The sequence below is a fragment of the Lipophrys pholis genome (genome assembly GCF_963383615.2).
Source record: "Lipophrys pholis genome assembly, chromosome: 22".
NCBI lineage: Eukaryota > Metazoa > Chordata > Actinopteri > Blenniiformes > Blenniidae > Lipophrys > Lipophrys pholis.
The window spans coordinates 9425183-9446982 of record NC_137644.1 but is presented as its reverse complement, the minus strand read 5'-3'; the positions used below and the strand labels follow the sequence as shown (position 1 = coordinate 9446982).

Here is a 21800-nt window from a genome sequence, read left to right as displayed (position 1 = left end):
AGAACATAAAGATAGCCAGACGGCTCAGAACTCCTGGAGTGAAATATCAAAAACTTCAGGGAAGGAGTAGAATGCCGGCTGCCAGAAGTGGAAATATTGTTAGGTTACGTTACGGAACGCGTACCGGCATGAACCCTGAGATGTAGCATGAATGAAACCGTGTGCAGGTCTAAAGCGGTCCCAGCCATTAAAAATTCTAATTGTTTCTATGTTTTCCATAGTTTCACAAATGAATAAGGAACTCCTCATCTATCCGACTTAGGATTCCGTTTGCCTGTATATTCTGCACTATTTTTACATGGAAAGGGCGATCCTGCTGCCATCTTGGAAAATGGACGCCATCTTGGATGGATTTTTTTTTTCTAAGTCTCGTATACAATAAACATTTTTGCCAAATGTCATGTCTGTATCATAAAATGAATGATTGTTTGTTACCTGCTCCGGTAGGAGCCCTGCAGCTTCTATCAGCAGGTGAGTTCACGCCTGGTGGGAGGGGATTCTTGTCCAAACAGTTGTCCTTTGTTGCCGCTGCTTTGTCTGACGAAATACAAAACGTTCAGAGGAGCGTTTAGGACTTTCTGATTCCATTGGCGTGTTAAATACCTTTTAAGCTACACAAGAACGCGCTCACGTTTTCTAGATGAACCCGTCGGATCTGGTCCAGACGCGTCTGATCTGATCCATCATTTTCACAAGAGCGTACAAACGTGTTGCTCCACGTGCACAATCATTGTTGTTTTGGGACTGAATTATCACGAGAAGTCGCCATAACTTCAGTATGATGTTCTTACTGTGAGTTACCCCCCCCCCCCCCCCCCCCCCCCCCCCGCCCCCGTTTATCTTGTCAGAAACATATTTCTGGCAACTCTCCTCGTCTCAGAACGCTCCACATTTAAAAGAAGTGAAAGCATCCACCACGGATCACTTCAGACCAGTTTGACCTACAAACCAAGAGACAGATGAAGCAGGTTTACTCACTTCTGGAGCTGGAAGCACGACTGGAAACAGGAAGGAACATTCCAGTTTCTTCCATCAAATTACAAGAGTCTGGCTTGGATTTGCATTTTAAGCGTGAAAGAGGAGGAGCTGCTCCCTGAAGAGTCCGTGTGGAACCAGCCAATCAGGCCAGACTGAGACAGGAAGTGTGTGTGTGTGTGTGCGTGTGTGGTGGGGGGGGATTACAGCCTGTAACATGATCCTAGCAGTAGGACTTGAGCTGCTCATAGATATATATACTGACAAGATGCTGCCTTACGCAGCATCTGATCACTATATCTCTCTATATAAGTATTTCTATAGATATATTAGGGCTGTAACTACACGTCATTAAAAATTGAACACAAGTTCAGCAAAAGAAACGAACATCTTTCTTATAGCCACTAAAGCCAGATTACATGTTTAGAGTGCAGGTCCACCACTTTGACCATTTAAATGTTTCTTGAAAAAAAGTGTAAAGTTATCGCATAAATAAAGTTGCAATAATATACTGTAATATCCACTAACACAAAAAAGGAAAAGGCAGACAGGAGACCAGGGCGCTCCAACCTGCTGCTCTGGAGCCACGTGTGGCTCTTTAGCTCCCCCTAATGGCTCCCTGGAGCTGTTAGAAATTGTCACGTTTGAAAAAAGTTATTGTCTTTATTTTAATTGCACGTTGTACTATATATATATATATATATATATATATGTGTGTTTTTTTTAAAAGGACTCTTAGATTCTAGCAATAAATAATTGAAAAAAGGTAGTGCATCTAAACGGTCTAAAATTGCATCAACAAAATGCAAGTTGAAAAAACTAAAATGTCTAAAATTACAAAAGAAAAGCATAGATGCCTCAAATCAGTATTTATTTATTTATTTTTAACGGGAAAATAAACAGACCATTCTTTAATTTGTAATTTCTGAAAGAGTTAAAATTGCTTAAAGCCACACAATTAAAGAAGTGAAAGATCTAAAATCGCTAAAACGGATGAAAAAAGAAAGAGAATTAGTGTGTGTGTGTGTGTGTGTGTGTTGAATAATCAAAATACTCAGCAATTAAGAGTGTGAAATACTTTAAAACCTCTCACATTCTCTCTCACACTCCATTCTTTTCATTAGACTGGAGCGGAAGAAATGCAATAAAAATTAAATATGATAAAGAATGAGTTCAAGTATTAGTAATTGAAAGTACTGAGAGTTGTAAAAAAAAAAAAAAAAAGCTCTTGTAGTAATATTAATAGAACTGCAGTAAAACTGCTATTAATTTTAATAAAAAGGTTCAATAAAACTATTTTTAATTGTAATAACATACGAATAGTGAAAATGAAGTACCAGTCATAGTGCCGGTGCAGCCAGCAGGAAACGCGGCGCCCAAGTGACACAAACACCCGAAAGTTGGTTCCATTTCATAATGGACGCTGTCAATCATAAGATTAGAGATTTCCCGCTTGATGATTCCTTTTTTTTTTTTTTTTAATTGATTTAAAGATACTATAAAGGAGGCTGGATATGTGAGGAGTTTGTCTCGAGCTGCTGCTGTGTCGCCGGAGCCTCACTGAGCCTTCAGAGATCAAGTGAAGGGTCCGAGAGGAGGAGGAGGAGGAGGAGGAGCAAAAAGGGCCGCACCCCGAGGGAACAGGTAGAGCCGGCCAGGGTTTATTTACGGGCCTCGAGGGACGCGTCTGTCCTCAGTCTGCCGGGCCGAGTCGCCGAGGACAAACCGGGGAGCAGCGGGCAGCATGGCTGTGAACAAGTGCGTCAAATACCTGCTCTTCTTCTTCAACCTCCTCTTCTGGGTGAGTCGACACACACACTTGAACAGGTAGAAGTTGGTTTGCGGGGGTGTCTTTTTTTTTTTTTTTTTCCCCACTTTTAACAGTCTTTGGTTTTTAGTTCTAGTCCCTCATGCTCAGATCTCTCAGTAGAATCATGACTCAGCTCATTTTGATGGTATTTTTAGCTCAATCAATCTTTATTGCGGACTCCTCGCTCCATATAAAAACAACAGCAAATAGACAACAATTAAAAAAAGGGAATATTAAAACTCGGTCTCCAGTGACTCCAAAGTGCAGATGTGTCCCCGACGCTACTTTCCTTTGGCGGTGATTCAAACGTTCATCATTCCGTAGTTGGAAAGCAGCAGGTTTTTTTTTTTTTTCGGAATCTTGAATAAAAGAATTAGACACGATATTTATTACAAACAACTGACTGGCTCTGGTCCACCGTTGGACCTGTTAACGCTTGAAAAAAAGAAATGCGGTGAAACAGGTTGTGTGAGCTCGTCTCTCCCTCTGCCAACAAACATTTCAGTTTCAGGGCCGGGCCCCTCCCCCGCCGCGCCGTCTCTTTCATTCACTCACTCAATTTGTTTGAAAAAATGTTTCTGTGAATGTTAAAGGTCAACCGCCGAGGACAGAGGATTAGGTAACCGGCGGGCCTGAAATAAGACGGACGTCTTTAAGGTGAACTAACGACAGTTTCGAGCAGCTACTCTCAATTTTAATAAAGAAGTAAAAAAAAAACCAATAATGCTACGAATACTACTATAAGAAAAACAATATATATATAAACTATCATAACAATAATAATGTATATCTGGGTTTGGAAAGGAGCAGGGAGAAGAAATATATTGATCTAATATATTGATACATGTTGTATATATATATATATGATTGAATTAGTTGTATTTGTCTTTAAAATTCAGGACCTTGGAGGTAAATATTTTTTTTTATAGCCTGTGTTGGCTGTAAACAAAGTGAGGTCGGCTTTCAGTGGAAAGTTTTGTATGTTCTCATGTGAGTGTGGCTCCACAGCTCAGGCTCGGATCTTATCAGCAGATACACGAGTACACCGAATGTCTGATGAACGAGAAGTGCTTTGTTTATACTACTTGATTTAGATGTAATGTACCATCAGTACATGTACATACAGATTATAAATGATGCAAGTTTTCAAGTCTAAATGATGAGATTCGTGGTGCTTTTGAAAATATTTCCTCAGAGTTTAGGTTTGAAAAACGCCTCCACAGCAGCAGCTTGGAGTATTTCGTGTCTGTGTGCTCTATAGATCCACGTTAACTAGATTACAGTAGACATGTCTCCAACTGATGATGGCTGATGAGGCCTGGTATTCACTGTAAATGTCATTAAGCTGGTGCCTTGTTTTAGTCTGCTGTCTGACTACGGCCACTTTGGTGGGAGGAAGATGCTCTATAATCTGGATGCGAGTGGGAGGAAATCTGGACTCTGGATCTCTAAACTGCTCTGGAGGGTTTTTTGTTTTTTTTCTCAGATCAAAAGTGATGATACAAATGTGACGAGCAGCTCAGCATTTCAAATGCTTTTCCACCTCCCGTCTCCTTCATGAGCTCATGTCAAGTAAAACTTCAGATGCTGTCACAGATGGATCTGATACCGGTACTTCAGACCAACGCTGCACGTGTGAATAACCCTGAGTTACAAGGGGGGGAAGTAGCTCAAGGTATTTTCTTTTCACGGCAACAATATTCGGTCCGGACCAGAGTTAGTTTTCAGGGATCGCCCGCGCCGTTTGGCAAGGCGTGAAAGCTCACCTGGACTCTGGTCCTCCAGAAAACCTGGGTCTGGGTTCAAGTGAACTGAGGTCCGGTCCGTGGACCGTGTGAAAGCGTCAGGGAGAGGACCTGACGTAGAGCACAGTGCATTCTGGGTAGTGAACAGACGGTGTGATACTGGGTTTTCACTGACAAAGGTTGTGGATAGTACCCAAAGTACCTCGTCCAACTCCCGGTACCGTTTTTCGAAACCCCTCCATTGAGGTATCTAGCACATCGATAAAGTTCCATATGGAAGATCTACAAAGCCGTCTGCTGATTGGTCGATCGTCACTCTTGACAAGCTGCCCTGGTCTCGTGTTTACTGTCACGTAATGATGTCATGTACCTGCGCTGTTATGCGGCCATTCACAACCCTGCCTACGTTTTAACCGTTCTTTCTGCGGTGTTCCATCTGTTCCTTCAATTCTTGATCCTTGATACTTGAAAAACTGCTTGAATTCTATAATCCTCATTGAATTCGTTGATTTAATATGAAAATGTAACATTTTTGACCCAAATGACGGTTCTTTCAAACCACTTCAATCTAATGGATTGTCGATTATGTTCCGCCAATTTAGTGATTTTTAACGTCTTTTCCCCGTCTTCAGATCTGTGGGATCGTCATTCTGGGCGTCTCGATCTACCTGAAAGTCAGCAAAGACGATAATGAGGTGAGTTTCCCGTCAATGCAATTTTTGCTTTTATCTTCCATCGAAGCAACGTTGACATGATTCGATAACGTTTCCGAACTGTCCAACATTCGACACAAGATTTAAACGACCGAAACTGGCCTCAGTTCAACGGAACTAAAAAAAAACAGTAGTGGTCCTTAACATATTCCCTGTGGTACACCACCCGGTAACACTCTTTGTCACATTTGACAAACATTTTTATTTTTTTTCCTTCAATTTACTACAACCAACACATCTGGTGAAGAGTCATATCATCTGCACAAAAGAAATCTTATATCAGCTCAGAACACTTACAAAAATGACTGTTTTAGTTACGGCTGCAACGAACGATTATTTTGCTAATCGATTCATGTGGAGATTTATTTATTTTTTTTTTAAGATTATTCGATTAGTCTTTTATTCTCAACATCTTACCTAGGTGAGTTATTTGAATCATACTTTCATGAAAGAAAAAGGAAGAAAAATAGAATTGTGCATTTTAATACAACTCAAAACGAATACAATGCGCAATATTTTGAAACCCTAGTTTTAGGTTTTTTTTCTGCAATGAGCAGGTTACCCCGATACTACGAATGTTCTAAAGATTATATCAAATGAATGTGAACATGAACGTTCAAACACAATAAAAAGCACCTTTTTTTTTTTTTTTTTTTTTTTGGGATTGAGCGTCTGACTCCGCCCCTTTCTGCTCTCAGATTACAAATGAAAGTCTTCCTGGAGTCGACCTGTTGATCGCCATCGGCGTGATCATCATGGTGCTCGGCTTCCTGGGCTGCTGTGGTGCCATCAGGGAGAACCGCTGCATGCTGCTGGTGGTAAGGACGTCATGTCATCCTCTTACGTCGTCGTCATTCTTACACGGCAACGTTCTGAAAACGGTGTAGTTCACAAGTTGGACCACTCGTGGGTGCTGTTGTTTGTTTATGTGATGAAAATGCACACATGTGCACACCGAGAGCGATACGTTATAAACACTACCAACGGGAGAAGGCAGACATTCTCGTGGACAGACGACCACGTTGGATTGTTTTTACGGTGACTGTCAAAATAAAACTCCCAGCAGAATCTGGACTAGGAGTCATGACACTCTGGAGGAAAACATTGTTGTTGTTGTTGTGTTCATACTGAGCATGTGCGCAAGAACTATTTACTACGGCATTGTCAGAAAGTTGGATTTTCGCCCGTTTCCACAACGACGGAGACAGAGCATTTTCAAAAAGTTCCACCTTGCGACAGTTGTGTAAAAAGACACCCAGGACGCAATGCACGGTTCGCGTTTTTGCTTGAAAACGTTGTCATGTGAACAGGGTCTGAGTTGCTTTGTCTAGATTTTTAAAGCCACGTTAGAGCCCGACTTGTAACAACGACCCAAATTGTTATAACATAAAATGTAATAAGATAAAAAAAGATCAGACTTCATTAATGGAGAAATTCAGTCTTCACAGCGGCTCAACTTTGCACAAATACTTAGAGACAGACACTATGTATTTATATATATATAAGATAGATAAATAGATGAAAGTGTAGCCGCCGTATATTTTAGAATATTTTGGTTCAAGACGACCTTGAAAATAAGATGAGTTTGAAAATGTACGAGTCAAGCCTTCTGAGAGTCACGTCGTCTGCATAAAAGCTCATCTTTGCTTATTTTTAACATTATAATGCAAAAAAAAAAACCTGTTGTGAACCCAAGCAGGTTCCTTGTGGTACACCATGCAGCGCTCTAGAGGTATGGATAAGTAGGGACCTGCTGGAAGCCAGACTGATGTCGCCCTCCAGTGGCGCACACTCGCTACGACGGCAGTAAATTATTGTGGAAGGAGACAAACTGTGAACAACTTTTGTCAAATCCGATGAAATCGTGATAGTTTTGATATTCTTGTCTGTGCCCGTCAGTTCTTCATCAGCCTGCTGGTCATCTTCATCCTCCTGGTGGCGGCCGGGATCGTCGGAGCGGTGGGGGAGAACAAGGTGAGAACTGAGGAGCGGAGGTGTGACGGTGGCGACGGCCATTTTCCCGGAGTCTTTGTTCACGTTTGCTGTCTGTCCTCAGATCAAGGACTGGATGAAGAAGAAGCTGGAGAAACATATGCCGCTAGCCGATCAGCCTCAGAACGTGAGGGACGACTTGGAAAAGTTCCAGCGAACGGTAACGACACACGATTGTCCTCCCAGATGTTTCCTTTTCTAGAAATTGGAGTCGTATGGGGAAGTCTCCGAGCTGACGGCCACCCAGCGGACACCACTGGTGTTTCAGATTAACCGGTCTCCCTGTTAACTGGTGACTGGCTTCCTTGGTCGTCCCTTGTCAAACCCTATAAAGTGTCATCGGGAGTTTAGCCAATCCCAATCAAGGTGCGCCCTCCCTTTGGCGCCTCCCACAATTAGGCCGCTCTGCTCTGGCACATGGCACCACGAGAGGAAGCACTTCCTCCTCTTCCCAAGATGGGCCAACATTATTAGACCAACGACACCACGTGAAAGAGTTGAAAAGCTGTATGATAGGCAATCTATAAAGTATCTTACAGATTGTTCATCTAACACCGCTAACAGCTGCTGGCAGAAGTCGCTCACCAATTAGCAGGAGAACCAGTTAAAGCAAAACACCGGACAATGAAGCACATTTTTGACAATAAAGCATGATCGTTTTGTAATATTAATAATTTGAGCTGATATCCAACATGGATTTGTTGCTGGCACCATATCTTTATGGAAAACTAGTGAAACTGATTCGAGTCGGGCTGAGTAGTACTGAAACACTGAAAAACCATCCATCATCGCCGCTGAAGGTATTTCACAACATCCCGGGCCTGTAGTGTGGTACCCACTACGCCCCGTGTCACTGGTACACACCTAATTGTGGGCATTTAATATTTAATTGATGTTAAGTTAGGGTGGCTCAAACACCCCTTACACTTTTGGTTTGGCCCAGCCCAGCCTGTCCTGATTGGACCAGTTCAGTGTGGAGCTCCAACTCAGTGGTGGATATCAGCTCAAATTATTATTATTTTTTATTCCAATCAGCTCAAATTATTAACATTACAAAATGTTACGATCAGGCTTTATTGCCAAATATGTGCTTCACTCAATGCGCCAAACTGGAACCCCTGGTAACAGGTGTTAGCAGCAGCTAATGCTAAAATAAGGCAAACAAACAGTACAATACTTTAAACTTTAATAGAAATGTGGTTAAACGGCGTTCGCCAGGACAACTCCGGATTTCGGTCAGTTTTCTTTTTTTTTTTACACACGCTGTGACAAGGGACGCTGGAGGAAGCCAGTCACCAGTAAACAATGAAACCATTTAATCCGAAACACCGGTGCTAAGATAACTGTGCTAACATATTGCGAACAGTAAGCTCACAGTGAGCTAACATAATGGTAACGCTAAGCTAACACTAAGCTAACAGAGAGCGAGCGTAATGCTAACAGTGAGGTAACATAATGCTAACAGTGAGCTAACACAATGCGAACAGTGAGCTAACAGTTAGCATGCCCCTCCAGTTGCGGTGCTGTGGTTTGGTGAATGGACCGTCGGATTGGAGCAAAATCCCCGAGTCCTGTCGCTGCGATACGTCTCACTTCCCGCAGGAGTGCGGCGCCAACGAGAATTACCAAACGGTGAGCACACGCACAAGCTAATCAGCCCCGCAGGAAAAGTAATGAGATTACTGACGGTGTAACGATGTTGCCCCACAGCCGTGCAGCGACAAGATCGTGGAGGTGTTGCAAAGCCACTCCGAGATCACCTACGGCATCGCCTTTGGCATCGCAATCATCATGGTCCGCGCACACACACACACACACACACACACACACACACACACACACACACACACATATGCATAATTTTGCTAATAATTTAAAATTCTTAGAATTATGGTACTTAATAATTTTAAGATATTTTTTATATGAGGCTAAAAATGTTTTTACAATTTCAAATGCATAAAAAAAGAAATTGTATTTTTTTTTTTTTAGATCAACAACTCGAAATTATTATGTACAAAATAAAACGAGCATGAAAAATGTTTCATCCTCAGATTTTCGGGATGGTGTTGTCCATGATCCTCTTCTGTCAGCTCGGCAAGAAGGGCGGCGCCGCCACCTCCTCCACCGCCGCCGCCTGACCGTCGCCCGACAATGACCAATCAGCAGCGCCGCCTCACAGCGAACCCCCGGGGCTTCCACTGTGAAGCAACGTGCCGGTGTTTCTTGAATGACTTTGTACGCAACGTTTCACATCAGGGAAATTTGAGGCAAACTGCAACACAAAGACATTATCAAATTGGACGTTAAAGAAGAAAAGATATTTTAAACAATTTTTTGTAAAATGAGCAAAATCCTGATTAAAACTTTAATTTTCACATGCTAAAACTTTCACACGTCTAAATCTAAACTTGGATATATTTTTCCATATTCCTGATGAATATTGAAGGATTTGTTTTAGCTTTCTAAAACAGATTTTTTTTAAAGTTTTTTAGGTGTTAGTAAATATAAGTAAAACTTTTTTAATTGTAGTTTGTTTTGATGCTATTTTTGTATCTTTAGGACGCAAAACGTCTCAAACTTTGTTTGTGTTTTACAAAAGTTTTAATAAAAGTTGTGAGTCGTCGTGGAACAAACATTTGTGGTTCTCTTTGACTAAAAACTACTGAAACATCGGAAACGTGTTCATCGACCTTGAACTGACGCTAGCTTCGAGGCTAACAATTTAGCATTGTGACTCAACAGTTCCAGCGTGGATGCTAAAGGAGCTAGCTCCTAATGGTACCTTTTTACCAGTTCCGCGCCTCGCCGGGGGAGTGTCAGCTCCACCTCGCTGCCCTGTTGTTCCCTGGTCACGCGGACAAACACTTGCATCGCAGGGGGGGGGGGGGGGGTTCTTGCAATGAGTCGTGGAGCCGAGGGTAGCTCGCGGACTTGGCGGGCCGTGTGACCTTTCACCAAAAAAAACACACCTATGACGATGACTGATTCTCCAAGATCTCGATGAGATGGAAATGTGTAACTTAGGTAGCTTTAAAAAAAGACTTTTATCTTTGTTAGTTAGCGTTTAGGCTAATATGACTTTAGCTTCTTCGTGAGTAGAATCTCTTGATTTACCAGCAGCTGCAGCCTCTGTGTGTGTGTGTGTGTGTGTGTGTGTGTGTGTGTGTGTGTGTGTGTGTGTGTGTGTGTGTGTGTGTGTGTGTGTGTGTGTGTGTGTGTGTGTGTGTGTGTGTGTGTGTGTGTGTGTGTGTGTGTGTGTGTTGGTGCCACCTGCTGGTCACATGGTGACTCGACAGACAAGACTGTGAACGTTCTGTGAGCTGCTGCGAAGCTCCGCTGGGATTGTGTTTATGCTTCTCTCTCTCTCTCTCGCTCTCGCTCTCTCTCTCTCTCTCTCTCTCGCTCTCTCTCTCTCTCGCACACACACCAGTTATTTTTAGTCTAAAGTCAACACAGTGCTGCTTTAATGACTTCACTGGATTCCTCCACAGATTCCCTCTGTTCAGAACACTGCAGTCACGTACCATTAGCATTAGCGTGTGTCCACAGCGGCTGTTGTTAGCATTAGCTTTGAGCCACATTAACTGTGATTAACATTGGTCTGCATTCATAGCAGGTTAGATTAGCATGAGCCTTTATTTGCTCTACAACCAGGTCCAAAACGATCCTAAAACTGCTCTAAAACTGTTCTAAGTTACTCTAAAACGAGTCCAAAACTGCTCTAAATTTGCCTGAAAACTTCTAAATTGCTCTAAAACGAGTCGAGAAGCAGACTAGATCTGTGTCGATGTTCCCAACAGAAACTTTGTCTCGTGGATAAAACACAGTCGACCCTCCGAATCACATCCGCTGTTGTTTTTCTTTCAGACCTGTTTCACTCAGTTTATTCTCGTCGGCGCTGAGCTCTGATTGGTTGACGTCCCGGCCTCAGTCTCATCTGTTGTCAGTGTCACAGCTGCTGTTGCCCCCCCCACCCCCCCCGACCCACCTCCTCTTCATATCTGCCCCTCCATCACTGCTCTCAGCTGATCTTCCAAACTTGGTCATGTTCTGAGTTCTGCAGGCGAATGCTTTAGACGGCGTCCATCACTGCAGGGAGGGTGGGGTGGGGTGGGGGTGGGGGTGGGGTAGGAAGGTGGGGGGGGTCCTTTACTGTGTTTCTATTTTAGCCAGGCCCTCCATCAGACGGCTCTCGCTCATGGCTGGCTGCAGGAGCTACTTGCGAGGACTGGCGGTCTGCGTGACCGTGCTGCTGCTGGTAAGATAGCGTGGTGACGGAGGGAGAGTAACGAGTAACGCTCCGTCGGCTGATCAGGATGGAGGGAGAGTAACGCTCCGTCTCTCATTTCAACTCATCCTCAGTTTCATTCCACCTCACCGTCATTTTGCTGATGACTTTTCTAAATCTTTGTTGTTTCGGCTCTTTTTATTTGTTTATTTATTTGTATTATTTCCTGTTTCCTACATTATTTTGTTGACACCTGTGTGAATTGTTGTTGTTTTTTGTTTGTTTGTTTGTTTATTGATGGAATTTTGTTTGCGTTTTGCATAATTTCCTGTTTTTTTCGTATTTTGTTTAAACCTGGTGGTCATTTTTGGTCATTTTGTAGAGATTTTAATTTCATCTCATTTTTGAGTAATTTCTTTAGATTGTGCTGCTTATCTCATGTAACTTTGTGGAAAGTTTTTTGTTGTTGTTTTGCGTAATTTAATTTATTTTTTAATCTTTTTATTAAATGTGTCATTTTATACTGATTGTTGCTGATTTAATTTTTTGTCATTTTGCTTGTTTTGTTTCTTGTTTTCTACATTATTTTGTTAATAATTGTTCATATTGTGATCTTGTATTTAAAAATTTTAATACTTATAGCTGATCGTTGCCAGAAATTCCTTGTTTTTTTAATTTTTAATTTTTATTTTTGAGTCTCATTCTTTGGATCTTGCTGCTTATTCAACGTAAGTTTATTTATTGGTTTGTATGTATGTATGTATGTTACCGACTTTTCACAAAAACTATTGACCCGAATTGCATGAAAGTTTCAGGGATGATTTGTCTCTATGCAAGGATGGTTCATTTAAATTTTAGAGAGCGATCGGGTCAAAGGTCAATGTCTTTACGAAAAGGTCAAAAGAAAGTATTTTCATCGTAACACGGTCAGTTTTAATCCGATTGACGTCAAACCAACTCCCAAATGTTCAGTTTTCAAATCTCTATCCTCTGATATGTGACATGATGTGGTGACGTCATTACCCTGGTTAACGGTTGGGGGGGGTCAAAGGTCAGGGTGCGGGTCGCACGAAAATCGTGAAATGTGTGTACATCCGTGTTAAACAGAGAGCGACATGAAGAACATCAAACGACCATGAGAACGGATGGAAGGAGTGATGTGGCGGATCAAATAAGCTTGTAATCTATTGGTTTCCATGGTGACAAACGTGGCCTTGGCGTAGGTATGCTCTCCACTGACTACCCGCGATAGTTTTTTTTTTTTTTCTGACATTATTCCCTGTTTTACATTTTTGATTTTTATTGTTGTTTTGTGTCATTTAAAAAAATTTTTTTTTAAATTTTCTCGTCCACGTTCTGAGTTTGTTTACGGTGCCGAGCTTTAAAATCAAACCGTGACTCTCGCTGTGAGAGTTTGTGTTTACTGGACACGATGAGTGTTTTCCTGTTTGACGATGTTGGTGATGTGGACGGAACGCCGTCTGTCTCCCGAGGGGGGGGGGGGGCGGCTACGGCCGGCACTTTCACAGGAATGCTGATGCGGTTCTCAGACATTTCCTCCTCGGAGAAACTCGACAAACAGTTGGTCTGACGCGGCGTCTGTTCTTCTCGCCGCCTGCAGGTGTCCGGCGTGGTGATGATCGGCGTCGGCTTCTCCCCGATCGACGGAAACACACCAGCAGCTGAGGTCAATGCAACCGTCCACATGAGACAAAATGATCTTTTTTACGATTTTATTCTGGTCATTTTATTAAAAATGAATTATTTTCGATGTGTTCATGTCACAAAAAAATACGTCGTACACGTCAAATCCCGGACTATCCCGGTGTGACGGCGTTCTTCGAGTCTTTAAAAGTTCCCTTCATGAACCTGTATTGTCGTTGTTTCATGAGAAACTGCCGACTGATGGATTCTGGTGTTTTCCAGTTGTTCGATCAGCTGTCCAGCAGCGATGGTCTATTGGTTCTGCAGGTCTTCGGTCCGCTGACGGTCATTCTCTCGGTTCTGGGAATCTGTGGTGCGTCGCTGGACCTCAAGCCTCTGCTGCTGGTGGTGAGACGACATCCACACCTCGACCAACCTGAATCCGAACACCTTGACCAACCTGAACCTGAACACCTCGACCAACCTGAATCCGAACACCTTGACCAACCTGAACCTGAACACCTCGACCAACCTGAATCCGAACACCTTGACCAACCTGAACCTGAACACCTTGACCAACCTGAACCTGAACACCTTGACCAACCTGAACCTAAACACCTCGACCAACCTGAATCCGAACACGTTGACCACCCTGAACCTGAACACCTTGACCAACCTGAACCTGAACACCTTGACCAACCTGAATCCAAACACCTTGACCACCCTGAACCCGAACACCTTGACCAACCTGAATCCAAACACCTTGACCAACCTGAACCTGAACACCTTGACCAACCTGAACCTAAACACCTCGACCAACCTGAATCCAAACACCTTGACCAACCTGAACCTGAACACCTTGACCAACCTGAACCTAAACACCTCGACCAACCTGAATCCAAACACCTTGACCAACCTGAACCCGAACACCTTGACCAACCTGAACCTAAACACCTCGACCAACCTGAATCCGAACACCTTGACCACCCTGAACCCGAACACCTTGACCAACCTGAACCTGAACACCTTGACCAACCTGAATCCAAACACCTTGACCAACCTGAACCTGAACACCTTGACCAACCTGAACCTAAACACCTCGACCAACCTGAATCCAAACACCTTGGCCAACCTGAACCTGAACACCTTGACCAACCTGAACCTAAACACCTCGACCAACCGGAATCCGAACACCTTGACCACCCTGAACCCGAACACCTTGACCAACCTGAACCTGAACACCTTGACCAACCTGAATCCAAACACCTTGACCAACCTGAACTTAAACACCTTGACCAACCTGAACCTAAACACCTTGACCAACCTGAACCCAAACACACCTTGACCAACCTGAACTTTTCTGTGTCTTTTGGCACAACAAGGGTGGTCGGAGCCACTGAAAACACAACTTTTTGAGCAAGGTGGACCTTTTTGTAGACGCTCCGTCTCTATGGAAACAAGAAACGCAAGTTTTTGAAAATGCTCCGTTTCCATGGAGAGGAAAGTGCAGCTTGTTTAAAATGGCTCCCACAGTGGAGCTTTTTAAAAATTCTCAGTCTCAGTGAAAACAGGTAATTGCAACTTTTTGAAAATTTGCTGTATTCATCGAAATGGGGGGGGGGGGGGGGGGGGGGGGGGGGACTTTTTGAAAACAGCTCCTGAGGGGAAACTTTTGGGAAAAGAAAGCTCTGTCTCCATAGAAACAGACTTAAACACAACTTTTTAAAAACAGTCCATCTTTGTGTGGACACACAGAGTCTTAAAAATACTCTGTCTCCGTGAAAACGGGGGAAATTGCAATATTTCGAAAACAATTTGCCTCCATGGAAACAAGGGAAAACACAATTTTTTGACAATGGTTGCAGAAGTGGAACTTTGTGAAAATGCTCCAACTCTGTGTAAAAGGAGGAAAACGCAACTATTTAAAAAAAATGCTCTGTCTGTGTGTAAGCAGATTGAAAACGCCTTCTTCTGCACATGCTCAGTAGATGGACAATAACAATGTTTTCCTCCAGAGTGTCATAACTCCCAGTCCAGATTCTCCTGGGAGTTTCATAGTTGACTGTCACCGTAATAACAGTCCAACTTGGTCGTCTGTCCAGAAGAATGTTCTCCCATTGTTGACGTTCAGCGTATTATTTTCTGCGTCTCCACTCCGTCGTTTGAACGTTTTCATAAAATCCTGACGAAAGGTAAACCAGCGCGAGTGTTTGTGTCTCTCCCAGTTCTCCACTCTGATCTTTGTGGAGTTCGTGGCTCTGATGGTCGTCGCCTCGCCGCTGGTTCAGGTTCAAGCTCAGGTAATGTAAATCGCGATCTCACCGCTGCCCCTGCAGGTCACTACGCGTACTGGAGATCAAATGACAAAACAACTATTAGCTTCCTTTTTACTTTTTAAGATGTTTTACATTCCAAAATAAAATTAATTCTTTATTCATCAGACCTGATGATTTATGTGTTGTGTGCTCTTCGTCGGCTCCTGCTAACGTGACTGAGAATCCCGGGAAATCCTGAATGGGTTAATCCATATCTGTTTACGTTGTGGAGACTCACCTCCTAAAACTGTCTCCACTGTTTACACCGACTGATCCCGGCGTGCTGCTGTGTGTTGTCGTGCAGATGGACGGCGCCGTGGACGAGCTGTTCCTGAACGTCACCCCCCTCCACAGGGCCGACCGGGACGTCCAGAGCGAACTGAACAAACTCCAGAGCTCCGTGAGTATTCTGCGTTCGTCGACGAGCCTCCGGTTTGCTTCAGAGTTTTATACGTACAAACTTTCCGTCGGTCTTCAGCTGTTTATCAGACGGTCGATTAAAGCACATTTCTCTCTAGGACTCCTGCTGTGGTTTGCGGAGTTTCGAAGACTGGGACGACCAACTTCCTGCTTCTTGTTTCTGCACGCCTCCCGTCCCCCCCGCCGACCCGGAGTCCAGGTAACCACAGCGACCTCCTTTTTCTGCCGTTTAATTTCACGGAAGTTTGTCAAATGTGTGTAAAACGGTGACAACATGAAGCAATTCAAAGGACCGAGACAAATGATGGCGGCAGTGGTGTGGCGGATCAAATAACCTTATAATCCATTGGTTTCCATGGTGACGAATGTGGCGTTGGTGAAGGTTTGCGCTCTACCTGAAGTGGATATTTTGAAGACACCGATACGTTGAGATGAGAATTGAAGTTTCCACGGTTGCAGATTCTGCGAAGTGTTTGTTTCTCCTCGCAGCTCCGAGGGTCCGTGTGTGAAGGTCGGCGGGGATCTTCCCGCTCCGGCGTCGCAGCGACTGGAGACGTCGTGGGTCCACTCCAAGGTAAACGCTGGCCGTGTCTCACGCTCGTCTCCCAACATTCTTGTTCTTAAAATCCTTTCAGGAACCCGTTTTTCACTTGGAGGTACTCTTGTGTGCAGCCCTGCGGTCCCATCCTGAAGAGCTACCTGGGTTTCCCCATCAAACTGAGGATCGGAATCATCTCGGCCTTCGCCACAATCACGGTGACCAAACGGCTCCAGCCTGAAACGTCTTCTAAGTTCTTTAAAGTCCCAGAAAGCTTTTTATACGGTGGCCCAGAAGGGCCAACAACACAGCACACCAACAAGAGCCACAACACAACAACAAGGAGCAACAACACAACAATGAAAGTTCTTAAAAACTCTCTGACTGCTGCTTCCTTCCGCTGTGGCTCTTTGTTGTTGTGTTGCGACTCTTTGTTGTTGTGTTGCGGCTCTTTGTTGTTGTGTTGCGACTCTTTGTTGTTGTGTTGCGACACTTTGTTGTTGTGTTGTTGATTTTGTTGGTGTGTTGCGACTTTTGTTGGTGTGTTGCGGCTCTTTGTTGTTGTGTTGCGGCTTTTGTTGTTGTGTTGCGACTCTTTGTTGTTGTGTTGTTGATTTTGTTGGTGTGTTGCGACTTTTGTTGGTGTGTTGCGGCTCTTTGTTGGTGTGTTGCGGCTCTTTGTTGTTGTGTTGCGACTCTTTGTTGTTGTGTTGCGACTTTTGTTGTTGTGTTGCGACTCTTTGTTGTTGTGTTGTTGATTTTGTTGGTGTGTTGCGACTCTTTGTTGTTGTGTTGTGACTCTTTGTTGTTGTGTTGCGACTCTTTGTTGTTGTGTTGTTTATTTTGTTGGTGTGTTGTGGCTGTTGTTGGTGTGTTGCGACCTTTGTTGGTGTGTTGCGACTCTTTGTTGTTGTGTTGCGATTCTTTGTTGTTGTGTTGCGGCTTTTGTTGTTGTGTTGCGACTTTTGTTGTTGTGTTGCGACTCTTTGTCGTTGTGTTGCGGCTCTTTGTCGTTGTGTTGCGGCTTTTGTTGTTGTGTTGCGACTCTTTGTTGTTGTGTTGTTGATTTTGTTGGTGTGTTGCGGCTCTTTGTTGGAGTGTTGCGGCTCTTTGTTGTTGTGTTGCGACACTTTGTTGTTGTGTTGTTGATTTTGTTGGTGTGTTGCGACTTTTGTTGGTGTGTTGTGACTCTTTGTTGTTGTGTTGCGACTCTTTGTTGTTGTGTTGCGACTCTTTGTTGTTGTGTTGCGGCTTTTGTTGTTTTGTTGCGGCTTTTGTTGTTGTGTTGCGACTCTTTATTGTTGTGTTGCGACTTTTATTGTTGTGTTGCTACTCTTTGTTGTTGTGTTGCGACTCTTTGTTGTTGTGTTGCGGCTTTTGTTGTTGTGTTGCGACTCTTTGTTGTTGTGTTGCGACTCTTTGTTGTTGTGTTGCGGCTTTTGTTGTTGTGTTGCGACTCTTTGTTGTTGTGTTGCGACTCTTTGTTGTTGTGTTGCGACTCTTTGTTGTTGTGTTGCGACTTTTATTGTTGTGTTGCGACTCTTTGTTGTTGTGTTGCGACTCTTTGTTGTTGTGTTGCGACTCTTTGTTGTTGTGTTGCGGCTTTTGTTGTTGTGTTGCGACTCTTTGTTGTGTTGCGACTCTTTGTTGTTGTGTTGCGACTTTTATTGTTGTGTTGCGACTCTTTGTTGTTGTGTTGCGACTCTTTGTTTTTGTGTTGTGGCTTTAGTTGCTGTGTTGTATTGTTGGCCCTTCTGGGCCACCGTATTTTAAGCATCTTGAAAAGCGTGAAAACATCTTTAGGAACTGCAGAATACCGACAAATTTATCGTTTTTCTATCCGATTGTCTCATTAAGATGTCTTACTCTGAAAATATCTGGAATCATGTAAAAGGTTCCTGGAGGAGTTCTGGTTTCATGAGACGACATGAATTGTGCAGAAAACTTTTAGAAGTTTGACACAATCAGGTTTGACGGGTTCCAGAGGCTGTGAGTGTTCAGGTGTGGCGTGTGCTTCAGGTGGCGGCCATCGCTCTGTGCCTGGTGCTGGGTCTGGAGGAGTACTGGAAGACGCCGCCGGTGGAAACCACGGTGGACGACTTCAACAGAGTGAAGTACCAACCCAAACCGACCCTGACCTGAGACCGCCAAGAATTCTCCAGGAATTCTCCAGGAATTCACCAAGAGGTCTTCAAAACTTCTCCAAGAGATTGTAAAGTCTTCATCAAGTTTTCTTCAAGAATTCTTTAAAAAATTATTCAAGACTTCTTCAAGAATTCTCCAAGAACTCTCCAGAAATTCTCCAGGAATTCACCAAGAATTCTCCAGGAATTCTCCAAGAATTCTCCAAGAATTCACCAAGAATTCACCAAGAATAATACAGGAATTTTCCAAGAATTCTCCAGGAATTCTCCAAGAATTCTTCAAGAATTCTCCAGGAATTCACCAGAAATTCACTGGGAATTCTCCAAGAATTCACCAAGAATTCTCCAGGAATTCACCAGAAATTCTCCAAGAATTCTTCAAGAATTCTCCAGGAATTCACCAGAAATTCTCCAAGAATTCTTCAAGAATTCTCCAGGAATTCTCCAGAAATTCAATGGGAATTCACCAGGAATTCTCCAAGAATTCACCAGGAATTCTCCAAGAATTCACCAGGAATTCTCCAGGAATTCTCCAAGAATTCACCAGGAATTCTCCAAGAATTCACCAAGAATTCTCCAGGAATTCACCAGAAATTCTCCAAGAATTCTTCAAGAATTCTCCAGGAATTCACCAGAAATTCTCCAAGAATTCTTCAAGAATTCTCCAGGAATTCTCCAGAAATTCAATGGGAATTCACCAGGAATTCTCCAAGAATTCACCAGGAATTCTCCAAGAATTCACCAGGAATTCTCCAAGAATTCTCCAAGAATTCACCAGGAATTCTCCAAGAATTCACCAAGAATTCTCCAAGAATTCTCCAGGAATTCTTCAAGAATTCACGAAGAAGTCTTCAAAACTTCTCCAAGAGATTGTCAAGACTTCATAAAGAATTCTTCAAGAATTCTTCAAAACTTCCATAAGAATTAGTCTGGACTCCTCAAAGTCTTCAACAAGATTTCAAGACGTCTTCAGGAATTCTTCGAGACTCATCCAAGACTTTGTGAAAGACACTTCAGGACTTTTGTGTCTTTCATCTCCACAGTTTGAACACAGGAATGTTGTTAGTCCTCCCCTTTAAATCCGATTCTAAAAGAGGAGGATCATGAGACAAAACCAGGCCTCTGACCTTTATTGTCTCGACCGGCGTGAAGCAAACGCCTCCGGCCGTGAAATCTGACCTCCTGTTTGGAGGAAGAAAGCCAGAAACACGTGAAGCTGCTGGCAGAGGCGACCCGGATGGAAGTGAGGGAGAAAATACACCCTTGCAGTTCCGGGCTGCATCCACAAGATGGCAGTATAGACCTGACGTGAGCAGCTGATCAGTGTGTGTTTCAAATGATGGAAACTGCTCCACCTCAAAACAAAACATTAAAAATGTTTTGAAAAAAATTACTGTTTTACGTAAAAGTGATCAGATAAATAAATTAAAATCCCAAATTATTGTAAAAAAGGATGATTATGTTTTGTGTTTGTCCGAAATAACTCAGAATCTGAAAAGCAAAGTTGTATTTTGAAAAGACAAACTGATATCAGCTGATTTAATGACGCGCTTTATTTTGGAAACAGCTAGTTTGAATGTAACTTGGTCCGAATGAGGACTGAAACGCAACCGTTTGTTTCCTGGCCCAAGATGTTTGAGTCGTCGTGCACTTTTTGTTTGTTGTTGTTTGTGAGATTCTGACGCTCGTGTGGTTTTGGCGTCGCCACCATGCATCCGCCGCCGTGCATCCGCCGCCGTGCATCCGCCGCCGTGCATCCGCCGCCGTGCGAAGACGACTTTGTGTGCGACTGCTGCCCTGACGCGTTTCACTTTGGGCCCGAGCGTGTGATTGTCTGCACTTGGTGACGGCGGTGTCTGCTGGGCCGCCCGGGTGTTGCTTCCCAGTGTCCCCCTGTGAACTTTATTTTGTGGAATTTTTGGTTCCTCGCACTCCAATAAAATGACTTCCCGTTCCACCAACGACATCGGCTGGCGCCTCGTGTCCACCTTCCGGCAAAAGGTTTGCCTCAACAGGAGTTATTATGTCTTTTAAACCGCTTTTATTTCATCATATCTTGTTTATTTTCTCTATTTTCAGTCACTTTTTAAACTTTTTTTTTTATAAAATTTCCAAACAGAATACAATCACACATATGAGTGAAATAGAATTATTATAAGGGGAAGTAAAAAAACTGCCCGACAACCTAAAAGAAATAATTTAAAAAAACAATAAAGAAAATAAATAAATAAATAAATAAAAATAATAAAATGAAAATACACACACATACTCATGTATAAATAGAAGACTCATAAAAGAACTTTTGACGTGTCCTCTATCATCCCGTGTTTCCCGCCGGATTCAGTTTCAGTTTGTGGCGGACCTCCACCACCAACTCCACCAACTCCTCCAACTCCTCCTCCTCCACCTCCACCTCCACCTCCACCTGCTTCCGTTCAGTAATCGGTTACTTTTTCTCTCCAGTTTGGTCCTTTTGACCTACTTTCCCCGTTCATAAAACCGCCAGCGTTCACTCACGTCATTGAGGATCGCCTCGTTCTACTTCTGGTTTTTCTTCTTCAGTTCCCCCGACGTCGGACCTTTTCAAAAAGACTCTCGACTCAAACAGGCTTTGGAATGAAACATTTGGAAAAGCGGCTAAAACCCCCATAAATGGGGGGGGAGACGTTTTTTTTAAAAGAACCAAACCCCAAAATTACCGAAATAAAAAAAAAAAGCTTAAAAAGGATAAAAGTCACCTGTAAAAATAGTTTAAAAGCTTAAATGTCAAAATTGTCCCCCCAAAAAAACCGGTGAAATCGCTAAAATCCAGTCCGAAAAAAACCAGCTGAAATGTTTCTCGTCCCAAAATAGTGATCGGAACATTTTGTACGAGTAACAAAAACTATTCATGAGTCTTATTCTGAAGGGTGAAAGTGTCCACTTCAACTAGATTTATGTCGAAAGGGAGAAAACTGGAACAAGAGTTCTACGTTCTGAAGACAACTCGACCTTGTAGAGACGATCAAGACGAGATTTCCAGCGTTTTTTTTTTGTTTTGTTTTTTTAAATCTGCCGTCCCACCCACGATTTGCCCTTGAGCACCAAAGAGCAGCCGAGGCCTCGGGTTTGGCGAGCTCTGTCTGAACTCGTCTGCTGGCGCGGTTCCCACGAGCGTCCTCCGACAACAGGATGCAGAGAAAGTGTGACTCTAGCCCCGAACCAGAAAGTTCCCCCGAGTTCCCGGTAACCTGCCGAGTTTCACTTTGTCTGAAATGTGGCACTGAAGCACCGACC

The 21800-nt window shown here is 43.3% G+C and overlaps 2 protein-coding genes across 2 annotated transcripts; both read left to right on the top strand.

The window, feature by feature from the left end:
* Nucleotides 1-890: 890 nt before the first annotated feature.
* LOC308127346 (tetraspanin-8-like) lies at nucleotides 891-9869 on the top strand. Its single transcript, XM_080492339.1, has 9 exons — nucleotides 891-1142; nucleotides 2469-2776; nucleotides 5163-5225; nucleotides 5942-6061; nucleotides 7143-7217; nucleotides 7300-7395; nucleotides 8751-8867; nucleotides 8946-9029; nucleotides 9287-9869. Exons 2-9 carry the CDS (start codon nucleotides 2720-2722, stop codon nucleotides 9371-9373), a joined length of 699 nt encoding a protein of 232 aa, XP_080348465.1. The 5' UTR covers nucleotides 891-1142; nucleotides 2469-2719; the 3' UTR covers nucleotides 9374-9869.
* A 1520-nt stretch (nucleotides 9870-11389) lies between these two features.
* LOC308127344 (uncharacterized protein) lies at nucleotides 11390-20487 on the top strand. The gene is made up of 9 exons (XM_080492337.1): nucleotides 11390-11493; nucleotides 13085-13150; nucleotides 13390-13515; nucleotides 15333-15407; nucleotides 15727-15822; nucleotides 15941-16041; nucleotides 16332-16416; nucleotides 16515-16598; nucleotides 18400-20487. The coding sequence occupies exons 1-9, from the start codon at nucleotides 11434-11436 to the stop codon at nucleotides 18520-18522; spliced, it is 816 nt and encodes a 271-aa protein (XP_080348463.1). The 5' UTR covers nucleotides 11390-11433; the 3' UTR covers nucleotides 18523-20487.
* The last annotated feature ends 1313 nt before the right edge of the window (nucleotides 20488-21800 follow it).

What these genes read in the sequence shown, in the direction of transcription:
- LOC308127346 (XM_080492339.1), top strand. Translation starts at nt 2,720, where the DNA reads ATGGCTGTGAACAAGTGCGTCAAATACCTGCTCTTCTTCTTCAACCTC. An exon ending in ACCGCTGCATGCTGCTGGTG is followed by an intron (nt 6,062 to 7,142) that starts GTAAGGACGTCA and finishes TGTGCCCGTCAG; the next exon opens with TTCTTCATCAGCCTGCTGGT. An exon ending in TGGAAAAGTTCCAGCGAACG is followed by an intron (nt 7,396 to 8,750) that starts GTAACGACACAC and finishes ATGCCCCTCCAG; the next exon opens with TTGCGGTGCTGTGGTTTGGT.
- LOC308127344 (XM_080492337.1), top strand. Translation starts at nt 11,434, where the DNA reads ATGGCTGGCTGCAGGAGCTACTTGCGAGGACTGGCGGTCTGCGTGACC. An exon ending in GCGTGACCGTGCTGCTGCTG is followed by an intron (nt 11,494 to 13,084) that starts GTAAGATAGCGT and finishes CGCCGCCTGCAG; the next exon opens with GTGTCCGGCGTGGTGATGAT. An exon ending in GAAACACACCAGCAGCTGAG is followed by an intron (nt 13,151 to 13,389) that starts GTCAATGCAACC and finishes GGTGTTTTCCAG; the next exon opens with TTGTTCGATCAGCTGTCCAG.